At 37.3% G+C, this 13,245-nt stretch overlaps 1 protein-coding gene across 2 annotated transcripts in view; it reads right to left on the bottom strand.

Annotated features, from left to right (window-relative positions):
• Positions 1–820: 820 nt before the first annotated feature.
• Positions 821–13,245, bottom strand: part of LOC111636902 (homeobox protein AKR-like) — a 28,681-nt gene continuing 16,256 nt past the window's right edge. For both annotated transcript variants that reach the window (XM_023382292.1, XM_023382291.1), the window contains exon 2: positions 821–2,683. In XM_023382292.1, the coding sequence (XP_023238060.1) occupies positions 1,863–2,683 (821 nt within the window). In that variant the 3' untranslated portion in view covers positions 821–1,862. The remainder of the gene's footprint in view (positions 2,684–13,245) is intronic.

Here is a 13,245-nt window from a genome sequence, read left to right as displayed (position 1 = left end):
ATATAGAACAATTTAATTACTCGTAAGAACACAAATCAATAAACTAGTTATGATAATTTCCAGGCCACTTAAAATAGTCGTATTATTCGGGTTAATCATATTCTTTATCCTATTATACGTCACATATATATAGGTTATTATATATAAATTTGATAGTAAAATAAAAGGTTATAGAATAAACGAAGAGGTATAAAGATATGACAAGACAAGACACTTTTTTCTACTTTTCCATAACACACCTTTATTTATACATACTAGACAAACCCATTTGCCATCTGACGCTCTCCCAATAGAATTGCACTACAGGAGATGAAGTGGAATGTACAGGTGACAACACTAAAAACACGTGACTAGCTGTCTCCCCCTTAAATTAGGGGGACCTTAAACTAAACTCTGGCCTGTTTTTAAACAATATATTTTAACCATTACTCTTCTTTGATTTTAGTTATTCATTTTTTTAAATATATATATAATTTTTTAAAGCATCTGGATTGTTAGTTTATTGCCTAAAATAGCCAATTATGTATAGATACTACTTACAGATCTCTCGGATAACGAAGAAGAAATTTAACTCTTATTTTTTTCATTTTTCTCTCCTCCAAATAATTCGATCCTTATTTGATTTCACTTATTTTATTTATTTATTTTTTAATAAATATTTCACTCTTTAATCTATCAACGGAAACAATACAGTCATTCCGTAAAGTTCAATAAATTTTTTCTCTTTTCTTTACTATTTTCAACACGATAGCACCTGTAATATTTTACTCTTTATGTATATTATATATATATANTCCTGAACTGAAATAGATATATATATATATTTATATATATGTGTATATACATATATATATATATAGATATATAAATATATTTTTTTGTATAATTTGTATATACGTATGCTTTTAAGCCTAAAATTCTCTCCCCTCTCTTATGGCTAAGGATTATTTTCTCTTATTTTTCGTTTTTTACAACTATTTTCCTTGTTTTCTCTCTCCTTAATCGAAAACTGGCGACACGAAAGGTCACAGCAGACGGTGAGAGAGAGTCCTAGAGAGCGAGAGGAAGAGAGAGAAGAGAGAGAAGAGAGATAGATAGAGAGAAGGACTAAGATAGATTCGATTCGATTAGATAGATAGATAGAATAAAAATTAAATGTCTTAAAAAACACACAAAAAAGCTTCTATATCTATTCCGTTTATTAGAAGAGAGGAAAAAAACAAAAAAAAAAAAATCAAATTTCTGTTAAAAAGAAGCGAAAAAAAGCTTGGTAATATCATTTTGAATATATATTTGTTTGTTTTTAAATCAGGCAAAGTGATGCCCATAATCCGACGGAGTAGGCGAGACGTCACGCCTAGCCAGTATATATTAAGGCATTCGTATCTGACCTTTCGTATCTGATCAAAAGACGAAACGAAAAATATATATATATTTGTCAAATAAAATCCTTAGCCTCTGTGTGGAGTAGTGACGGGATGTAGACGAATAAAAAAAACTATGTTGTGAAAAGAAATGTACACGGCATCGGTCCTCGAGTCGACGATTAACTAAAAACCTGATGAAGTTAAAAATAGAATGAAATGAAGTCTTGTTCATTATTCAACGAGTAACACACGTATCTTCTGATAATGCTAAAAACTCAGCAGAAAATAAAAGGCACTTTTTAGATTTTTGTAGGCTTAGCCACTCACAAAAAACAACACAACACTCTCTTCTAACGTCTCTACACATTCTGGGCAGTTTATTTTATTTTTGAAATTGTTTTGAGCAGACGTTGCAGGCACTTATATCGAAGAAGAAAACCAAAACTTTTCTCCAATTTTCGGCTGAGGTTGTCGCTTTAAACAATGAAGTGGGAGTCATAAATCGGCTCCTGCGGTGCCCACTTCCGATCGCTGTTTGGCAAGTTCTCTGACAGCGACGTCGACCAACAAGTAAAGACAACTGAAAGGATCGTCCTTACCTATCGACGGTGGTGTAGGAGGAGGTGTGTGGTTGGATAACGCCCAAGTCACCGACGAATGACCACGATCCAGACCATTTCTGGAAGACTCGGTGTATGCGGCTGCTAAATAGGAACTATCTTCGGGGCTCTTACTCAGGAGTTCTTGTTCGTGAGTCCTTCTCCACCTCTTCGTTAATTTCAATGGACCGTCCTCCGAAGAAGTCAGTCTGGAATCGCTCGAGTTGCCACTACTGTCCGAATCTTCGCTGTCGGGATCGCCATCCGTGGCACTATCCTCGCTGCCATCCGTGGCACTAGGTAAGGGGGGACTAGATTTCCCTACCGATCCACCGGAACTGTTGCGTCCACTCCCCTGGACGTGTAGGATAGTACGACTACTCCTGTGAGCGGCACCCTTCCTGGTTATGGTGAATTGCAATGGATCTTGTCCCTCTTTCCTGATCATGTCAGGTAAGATCCTTCTACGGGCATTGATGAACCAATTGCACACTTGAAGGACGCTCAAGTTGGCTTCTTTCGAAAGAAGGATCTTCTCCTGATCAGAAGGATAAGCGTTGTAGCGATGTTCGTACAACCACATTTTTAGTATCTTGACAGATTCTTTCGGCAGGTTCCCTCTTCTCTTTCTGGGAGCCAGGTCGGCACTTTGGTGACTGTCGGGTCTACTATAAGGGACGGCGTCGTCACACAGATGTAACCTGGGCCGGTCCCGGCCTGAAAACACAAAAAACAAATTCATTCCGAGTTTAAGCATTACGTTTTCGGCCTCGCAGCCTCGTTTAAAGTACATTAAACGCGGCAGTAAAGGCTCCAATTAATTATAAAGCAAAAATTTTATTTAATATTTAATAACGCGTCTATAAACGAAAGATTACATTCATTGGAAATGCCACACCAATATATTAAAATGTCCTTGAAAGGCAACAAGAAAATACCTTAAGGGCGATTCGGTTATCTTTCACATTCAGAATTTCAATCATGTTTTCCTTTCTAAAAAATTTCTTTATACATTCTGTTATACTTCTAAATAATATTCCACCTTGGGGGGGCAGAAATTATAAAAGTTGGAATTTATTATAAATTTAAATATGCCAAACCCGCTGGTATTTAGGATAGGCTTCTTCTTTAATTCGTGATTAAGAGGAAAGGTGGAAGAGAAATGTCTTTAAAAAATTCATTTAATTTTAATGTATGAATTATAAATAATTCCGCGGATGGTAAAAAAGAGAGAGAAGTCAAATAGAAAGAGAGGAAACGAGAAACGAAAACATTACTAAAGTATATTGATAGTAATCGAGTTGGCCCGGAGATGTTTGTTTCTAGCTCAATCTCGTTATTCCTAGAGTCAACACGATTGGTTTTTCATCCGTTTGTCTTTTTTGATGCCGAAAACAGTCTTTTGATAAATACCAAATTATTAAAACACTTCTTTCGCGTTCTGCCATTGTTAACTTCTTCACCCGCTTTTATTGGTCTCCGTTCCCTTCTTTCTCGCCATCGCTTCTCTTTGCACATAAATGATTGAAAAAATATATGCGAGTATTTACGAGGCCGAATAACATTTTAAGATTTCTGAGCGGGGAAAACGGTTGCTGGCAAAACTAATATCCACGCGCCACACATTAAGAATCGAATATTTGTTGTAAAAAACACAGACGTTCAACGGATATTTTCGGTTTCTACAACATAATTGACGTTTCTATTGATTAAATGTTCAATTAATCGATGGAACGTCAATTTATGATTTAAAAAGTGAGCGAAATAAACAAGTACTTTTATTTATCACGAAAGAACGGAAATTTTTATTAAGCTTTGATTATAAAGTCTGCAAAAATCTATAAGATCGGTTTAAAAGTTATATTGGTCAATCTTCACGAAAGGGAACATCACGTCAATAGATCATTAGTTTAAGCAGAAAAAAGAATCAAATAATTGATTTATAGTCGAGATCTAAAACTCTCTGGTGACATTTTCCGGTCCCTTTTACACGTATTTACGAATAGAAAACAGTCGTGACGAATACGCACGCATCTACGAAGAGGCTATCCGTATTAGTGTCGTGACTGGCCAATTTTAACGGCACCCATTGGCGGCAGGAAGCGTGAAATTGGACGATGAAATCCTATTTTTCGTGTCGTGATGAGGTAAGAAGAAAAACAAAAAAGGGGCAATTTTATCGATAGTCGGAACCGCATTAAATGGCCGAGAAATTAAAGCGTAACACGTTTATAGGGCTACTAACGCCCGCCAAGTACTTTACACTTTTCCAACTTTCACCCGTCGTTAGGGACGGAAAATTACAACCCTCGTCTCTAACACTTTTCATTATCTCACCCTTCGGATACAACGAGTGAAAGGAGGAATTTTTCCGGCGATTTAGAAATTTCGGTGTAGTTTTACAACTCGTTTTCTTAATAGCAATTGTGATAAAGATTAGAGTCGACTTACAACCATTTCCCCCCTCTTTTTTTACCGTAAATATGTACCTAAAACAGCCTTTAGCAATAAGATAAACCGAGAAAATCGAAATCCGGTACGATCCTATTAAATTCTATCAAAATGTAAGGTAAGCGGTGAAACGAAAATCACTTCATTTCCTTTACGAACTGGAAAATGCTCGCTGGTACAAGTTATTAGTGTACGAAACTGCAGATAAAAGTGCTCAAATCCTGTGTTCGAGCGCATCTTTTTAAAGGCGAGGCAGAAAAACCAATAAAATCAATTGTTTATAACAAATTTTACGCTAAATATTTTGGGTAATGTTTTTGTCGTCCTTGGTGCGGGACACCGAAGGTAAATTTTCTCAAGCAAAAAACTAGATTTTATATATGCGTATATAATTTAAGTTACGTAAGACGATTACAAACCGATTGCATCGTCCGAAACGAAGGTCGTCCCCGCGGATCTCGTCTGACGAGTCATTTCTAGAGCCGTACTTTTGGCATCGATTCCGACTCTTTTTCTCGCTATCGAATGAATACCCGACGAAGGTCGAATTCGTCGGCCAATAATATTTTCTTATCGTCCTTTAACGTAACGCTTAAAAAATATCAGCAGATTAAAATTCGCTTGGAAATGATAACAAATTAAAATGACCATTATAAATATTTACCAGCTTTTCCTACGCAACGAATAAGGGCAAACTCCGCTTTGTCCATTACTCATTTTTTTTATTCTCTCTTACACCGTTTTCGTTATCAAACTTTGGTTTTACTACAAATTAATCTGTACGTAGGATTTAATCACGGAATATTCTTTTAGTTTTCATTAAATTAACAACTCTCCTTTCTACGTATTCTATAAAATACACAAAACTGAGTACAGTAGAGCGTCGATTATCCGAATCAATTGGGAACTGGGGTTGTTCGGAAGATCGATGTTTCGGATAACCGATTATATACGAAAAAAATATATTAATTTATCCCATCTTGACATTTTTCTCCGTCGCGTGTCGCTTCGCGTTGAATTTTCGTCCATGTTAAGCCTAACGAAGACTATTTTATCGTTAAAAACTATTTTTTTCTTGTGTACGAACAAAATAAATGTATTCAAAAATATAAAAACAATACTTCAGAAGTTAATTTAGTATCAAAAACGTAAAATATTTGAGTAGCCCAAGACATAGCCAAAGATTGAAGCGCCACAGCACTGGCGAAAATTTAAATTTGCCGACCGGAATTCTTTCGGATGATGGACTTTCGGATAATCGACGCTCTACTCTATTTTAGTGTCGAATCGATCCAAAGTCGTTTATTCGGAGAGTCTGGCTGGATTCGAATCCATAACCTTTAGTTTGTTGAAATACACCGACACGTATTAAATTATAGAGACAAATATCACATAATATCCGGGTAAAGAAGGAAGGTAAAACGGCAGTTGCGAACCCAATCAATGCCAAACTACGGACGAAATTGAGTAAGAATTTGACTGTCGTTAAAATTAGCGGCACCAGCGATAAAATCTGACACATTTAGTAAAGAAGAAAAGAAAAACAGCGTGAACTGGCGACCAGAGATTTTTCAATTCTAGAAGAAAGTATCGCTGCAGTTTATTTACATCCCTTCGTGACTATTCGCTTTTATTTTTAGATAAGTTGCGATTTATGTTTCCAAGGTTAGCATTTTTTAAAAAATAAAAATATATATAAGCACGGACCGAACGATCGGAACAAAAATAAACGTCAATAATTATCGAAGCGGTTGCCATTTTATAACAATTTCGTTCGGACTATAATCGATGGTCGATACTCCAAAGTTTGCAACAATACACGGAGAAAATCCTTCTTAATCCCGAGTTCGTTATAAAGAAGCAGAAGAAAGATTTAGTCGCGAAATTCGACCGCAAAGCTTCATTGACTCCGGGCTTTCGCTCAACTGCAATGGCCAGGAATCAATAGAATAGTCGAGCACACGTGCACGAGACAATAGACGTGACGTCACAAAGCCAAGGATTACATTGTGTTTAACTTGGGTACAGTTATATATTGAAAGTGATAAATTTTAAGATGTGATCTGGGTTCTCGACCCAACCGCTCTTCGCATTCTCGTAACCTTGATAACGCATTATTTGTTACGTACGATAACCGCAATAGTACTCGTATTGTTGCCGTAACAACAATAGAAAACGGTTTCGTCACTTCGTTTTCCATTAAGTTAAAATGGCGACTGTTTCGCCGCGGTTAGTGCTATTTAATATCTTTTAAGTGTCGTAATTTGCAAAATTTTTCGGCTTTTTTTGGTAATTACGCTAATAATATTGGATGACGTAAATACTTAAAAACCTGAATTGTTTAGCGGCGGAGTAGCTAGAATTTGCAATTGTTTCCGCATATTATGCGCTTTAAACAGAAATGCGAGGACACGAAAGGCATACGAGAGGAAAAACACGGCTTTAAAAAAAAAATATTTCTAAGGTGTTAGTAGCGCGAGTCGAAGTCAATATTTGTTAAAATTTAGTAATGGAGCCGAATAGAGTTCATTGTATGGTAAACAGATAGCATTATTTATTTTAAGCAAATAGAATTGGGTTGTTTTTGAAAAGGTGCCATGGCCTTACCGTGTTTACCTGGACTAAAACCTTAATGGGATCTCTGTAAATCCGTAACAAACACGGCTTTCCTCCTAGTTGTTAATTTATTTAAAATAGATCCGTATTAATTTGTTACTCGAAATCCATCATATTCCGCGCCACTTTTTCGAGTCGAATAACCTATTCCTAGCCTAAAAATGGATACAGATAAATAAATATTACGTTGCAAAATCGAAATCAGTGTCACATTACGATAAGAAATCTCCATTTTTCGTGCTCCACTTAATAAATAGGATTTTCGAAAATCATTCTGCATTTACTAAACCATAGAATGATTCTATGTATATTTTCTACCAGTAAATCGAAAGTTGGAAGGGGGTCGGTCACACGACGCCATACAAGATTTGTTATTAAATACATTAGAAAAGGGTAAAATACTTAAATAAATTAGTCTGCTTTTAGGGACGGGACACACGAAAAACACAAATCATCAGACGTGGACCTTCCTTGTCTTTAGTTATTAATTGCTGCCAGTAATAACCGTTATTTAGTCTGCGAGTAATATAACAACTTTGACAAGACGTCAGAAAAATCAATAGATAATTTTTTCCTCCCTCTTACAAAACACTCCTTTTCTAAGTAAGTCGCATTATGACGAATATTCTGTAGAACGTACGAATACAGCTCTGCATTAGCACACCCATTGTCCCACTTTTGTCACCTAATTGATCCAATGGCAGCCATTGTCACATTACAGAAATTGTTCTAAAAGTCTAGACTGGTTCTGTAACGATTTCTCGTCACAGATTTTTTTTATTTCTAACCTTAATGGTGACGGTGCGCGCATAATATAGCCTACAAAAAACTTGAACTTAATGTATTGGTGTAGTTGTTCCGTTGGCATTCGATGGCTCCTCCGGTTTAATTCTTCGTAACTGTGGCACGTGAATAGTGAAGCGCACCTCCCCTAACTATGCCTTTCTCTCTCTCTACGCAACGAACGGACAGTCGAGTGCCTTGGACGGAAGCTACACACACGGGATATCGGAGTCGCTTCCGAGGGGTTCGGATTTCTATCGACCAATTACAGTATTGTATGAATTTAATCTTATTAACTGTCGAAATGAAAAAAATGTCATCAACTCGTGTTCGGGTTTACGATTATCGAAATGAAAAGTTGACACTTGTGCTCTACTTAACTAACTAGCTGCTTGATCGATCGACAAATGCCCCCTGGTTGTGCCTTGTGCTATTATATCCCACACCGGCTTTCTTTTTTCCCCTACTTTCGTTCGTTTGACAAACATAAAAATAGGGGAACAACCTCTATCCCATTCTGTAAAATTGATTAATTCCACTAAAGATTTTTGTAAAATTCTCCAATCGTTTGATAACTTCATCCAACTTTTAAGCAATTTGCGGGGTAATTAGGCATGTAAACAATTTAAGTAAAACTCGCACACTTTCCTATTAATTTTATTATCCCAACTTTTATTCCGTTTTTTCCCTCCCTTCTTCTCGCTATCGGTTTATAAACAACATTACCAGAGAGATATTCGGTAGGAAGAAACGTGACTAATTAATTACTCGATTACTGTAACAAAACTCGATCCGTCCTCCTAATTCCATTAACACAATGGAATACGACGATTGACGAAATTATATGGAAATTAAAGCGCACACTGTTGCGAAAGGGGATTATTTTCTCCCCGAGCGAGGGAAATTACCCGGAGAAAAACACGGTAAGGGAAATTATCCGCATTTCAGATAACGATGGAATAATATCGAGGAAATTTATGCAAAAACCGAACATCGAAGGAGAGAAATTACCCGAAAGAATTAATGAGAAAAAATCTAAGGAGAAAAATTGACGAAATATTCTTTTAAATAATTGTTAGTGAAGTTTAGCGACGAAACACGGCATTCGGCAAGGGAAATTACCTTTAGAAACGATCGGATAATTGTTAGCGAGCGAGGGAGAGCTCGATTTTGCTCTTCGCAAATGCTAAGTCATTTTTCTTTTATCCACACATCAGTGTGTGCAGATTGACAGATCACACTGAAATATGTTTATTAAAAGCGTGGGAACACGGCTAAACTGGATCCCTGCCAAAATTTGACCACTGGCTTTTTTGGAAATTGCACGGAAGAAAACAAGTTTTTAATGTTACGCGATAGATTCGGTGTAAACAGACGGACTAATTGAGTGAAACGATCGAGTTACTCCGTAAATCGAGGGTGGCCGAGTTCGAAGGTCGTTAATTAGGAAGACCCGTGAAAAAACGAGAGGCAGGGAGAGAGAATCCGTCTGTCGACCCGACCTTTACCTTCGAATGCTTCCGTTTAGAATCGAAACGGGAGGAGGAAAACCATGTTAGAAGAGATAAGGAAGAGCGGCGACAGCGCAGGAATTCACTAGTATCTCGGTCACGTCTTTCCAGTATAAACATTCTTATATTACGTCAAATATTATATGGAGCGAACTAACGCGCTGGCAATATAAGACAGAAGAGCAACCTCGGTTTATAAATGTTTAAATGAACTGCTGATAATTTTAGGCCATTAAAAACAGATAGCTGCTAGTTGGCCCGGACGTTTTCTCGATAAATAAAAGAGAAATTTCGTCCGAATGTCTAACCGCAATAGTTTGGCCGGGTATATTATTGGAAGAAAGCGAAATTTTTAATAAAGTTTGTGGAAGGAGCCATAAAAGTGGCAAATGGCGGAAGGCGTATTCCTAGGTTATCTCTAGCAGCGAATGTTCAAGGCTCGTGGAAAGGGGGCGTATTTACCACCGAGTTATCGCCTTATCCACGTAAGATATACGTTCTTGTCATTGAGAGATAAGGGATGCGTTCTATTTAGTCGATAGGTCCGAGTCACTTACGCTATTTTCTATTCGAGACTTTACGCCATCGAGTTACGAAGCGCGAAATAAGGGCAAAAAGTAAATAAATAAATAAATAAACCTTGGCCAGATTATTCCCTTCGTTGCGTATTTAAAAGCGCCAGAAGACACTCGGTTATCTAATCTTATATAATTTTACTTTTTAATAAAGTAAATAATAAAAATAAGAAACAGATATCGTTGCTGGAGGCCATATTTATCAGTTAATAAGGGCGAAAGGGTGGACAAACGTAAACTATCGATAGAGAGTCACTCGAAAGTTCGATACGAAACAAACGGATCAAATCTAGATAAGGTTAATTGTGTTTTTTTGGGTGTTAGCGAGGTGTAACGTCTACTCCGATCTTTATCTCTCGTCGATTATTAGATCAGATGATTACGAATGCCTGTTAAATAATCTAAAGAAACACTATGACGAAATTTATTGTTTAACAACACTTCTTTCCGTTTTCATTTTTTAATAATCAGCATTTATTCTTAAGATTTAGCATTTTAAAGACTTATTTCCAGGCTGAATGTAGGAAAAACCCGTTTTCTTTTTCGAAGCCGAAACAAATGTATTTCGAGATATTTTCAATAAAACAAAGGTCACTTTTAATGGGGAGAAGATATTTTGAAAACGATGCTAGTGTATAGGTTAAAGCATTTGGAGAGCGAATTTTGGGGGAAACGTCGTGTCTTACAACGCAGGGATTTCAAGGGCAATTAGCCGAGATAGAGCGCTCGGTGATTTATACGACCTTTCCTTCTACATTCTCATCCCTTTGTAAACTCGACGTTTTCTTATCTGTTCGCTGGCGCCACGGAAAGCGGCTCTGGCCCATTCCAAAAATGCGCCCTACTTATCCCGTTTAAAGCGTATTTATGCTAATGTGGAGTGCGAGAATTTGCCACGTGTTCGAGAGTCGACCTGTCCCGTCCGATCATTACTTATAATTACACTCTCGAGTTGCATTAATCACGATTTAATTGGTCGTTGGCCATTCAAACTCCGTCCAGCAGTAGCGGGGGCGTTGGGGTTTTTAATAACTCTATTTTGAACGGAACCAAATCTATCCACGTTGGCGGTTTGGCTCGTTCCATTCAGCCGCAGGAGAGATGCCAAGTCGGCTGTTTATATATTCCATGCAGGAAGTAAATCTGGGAAGAATGCCTCGACCGCGGTGACATTTACCTCGACTGAGAAAAACGACCTCCGAAAACTTCGCGACCTTCGACCTTTGGAACGATTCCCGGGACATGGGCCAACTCACCACAATTAAATCTATAACGTATAAAACGTTAAAGTTTTCTTTTTGCCATTTGCTAAGCGAAAGGGTAGAACGGTAACGCTGCTAAATATATCATCCTGTCGGGTGACGTGTCCATTTTCGGGACGGCTGCCTCTTCCTCCCCCATTTGTCTCGTGGCGAAGTCGAGAAACTCTGCCAAAATATCGTGCGAGTGAGTCACGACTTGGAACAAACATGACAGACTTCTTAGGTATGAACAGCGAAATTCGTTATATAAATAACCGGTGCGAGCGAGACTCTTCCCGCGCCATCCTGCCCTTAAAACACGTTGGTTTATACAATTAAATGGGCATTTTCTACGCTCTTAGAAAAAATCCTCCGACGCTCGACGAGCAAATCGCATTTTAATTACGATAAAGTAGAAATGACTAAGTTACCGGAGGAATTAACAACTTTAAATGTATTTTAAATACAACTGAAAAATAAGAAGAGAGTAACCTTGTTTCTTTCTTCTTTTTTCGGTTTGTCATTTTCAGAAAAATCCATTCGCGTTAAATACAAAGTAAATTGATTTTATGCTATTTCATTTCCTTAATCTTTTCCCTCGACGGGAATTAACCTACATTTATATCTGTTTGTATCTACGGCACATTGAAAATCTCATCAATTCGATAATGGGGGAGATGGCGCATTACGCGCCTACTTTCGGAAAGAACTGGCGAAAAACCCGGTGACGACCATTTGCAATTGGCATCTATGCTAATGCTCTAGACACCTGCCTCCAATCTCTAAAATAATGCCAGAGATCTTTGCACAAAGGAAACAATACGCCTTATAAATTCTTTTACTGCCGAGCTACTGGCCGACTACTGGTGGAAAATCCCAAATCCGTATCAGTACGTATCTACGACAGTAAGATTCTATGGGCGCATCTACGATGAGAATCTAGATAGGAATCCAAGCGTCGTATACGTCGGATGATGACAAATACGTGGGTCTAAACTGCGGTAACGATGACGTAAAGCTGCGTGACTAGTAATATATGAATTTCGTCCGTGGACAAATCGAGAGCGACACCAGTTAATTAACTAGGAAAAAAGGGGGTAAAAATAATCGGAAGGTGAGACGAAACAGTAACCGAAATCGAAGGTATTCTAAATATAAATCGATCAATTTCTCCTACTTAAGTGTAGCGCCGTCGATCGATGATTCGGTTGTGTCCGAGCATCGTCGATAGAAAGAGGACAGAAATTTCGTGGATCGCTCGCCTCGTCTGCTGGAAAATATCGAACGTCCAAAGCGGAACGATTATTATTATCGTCCTTAAGGACATTCTCTTCAAAAAATCTCCTTTTTTAATGCAATAAATGGCGTATTTAGTAGCCGACATTTGTGAAAAAACCAGCGGAGAGACGGAGGAAAGAATTTAAAAAAACACTCGAGACATCTTCCTAAAAACCATCTTTAACAATTAAAGTTTTTTATATTTATATAAATTATATAAAATCTTGGACTATTTTAAAAGCTGGTTAAGAGAACTCGAGACGAATTTTCGTTGCTCTTTTCCTCTTCTTATTGGCAGAAAAATCCATGAAATACGGCATTGTTATTAACATTTAATTATTTATATATTTTTAAAATAAATTATAACCTTTGTTAATAACTGGCCGTGTCGAAAATAATTATGGAATTTATGAAAGTATTGAGAAATTAATCATTTATTAAAGGAAAGTTACGCAATTTCTGTCTCTCGTTTGTTCAACTCAAACATCCTACACTTTTGAAATTACCTCTTCCTATTGGTTAATCTTTCCAGTTTAATAACAAAAATAGCTCTGTTTTTTCTTTACTTTTTAGTGTTTTATTCCTTAATGAATGACGTAACGTCGACCAAAGAATAAAAGTGTGTAAGCGCGGAAGAGCCTCCCTCCATGGCATTTTCTAAGAAATTTCCAGCATAAATTGAATTTTTTGCCTGGTAAATTCCAACCGATTAATGTAAAAAAATCACGCGTAGATAGGGAGAAACCTTGAGTAAGAATTACGCTAGTGTAGTGGACCTTAATCGCACTTCCTGACACGCGTCCAATAAGAGTTAAGTTAATAGA

Source organism: Centruroides sculpturatus, unplaced genomic scaffold, assembly GCF_000671375.1.
Source record: "Centruroides sculpturatus isolate CEXI.00-Female unplaced genomic scaffold, Cexi_2.0 scaffold128, whole genome shotgun sequence".
Classification (NCBI taxonomy): Eukaryota; Metazoa; Arthropoda; class Arachnida; order Scorpiones; family Buthidae; genus Centruroides; species Centruroides sculpturatus.
The sequence above is the reverse complement of the archived record's forward strand: the minus strand, read 5'-3'. Positions and strand labels throughout refer to the sequence as shown.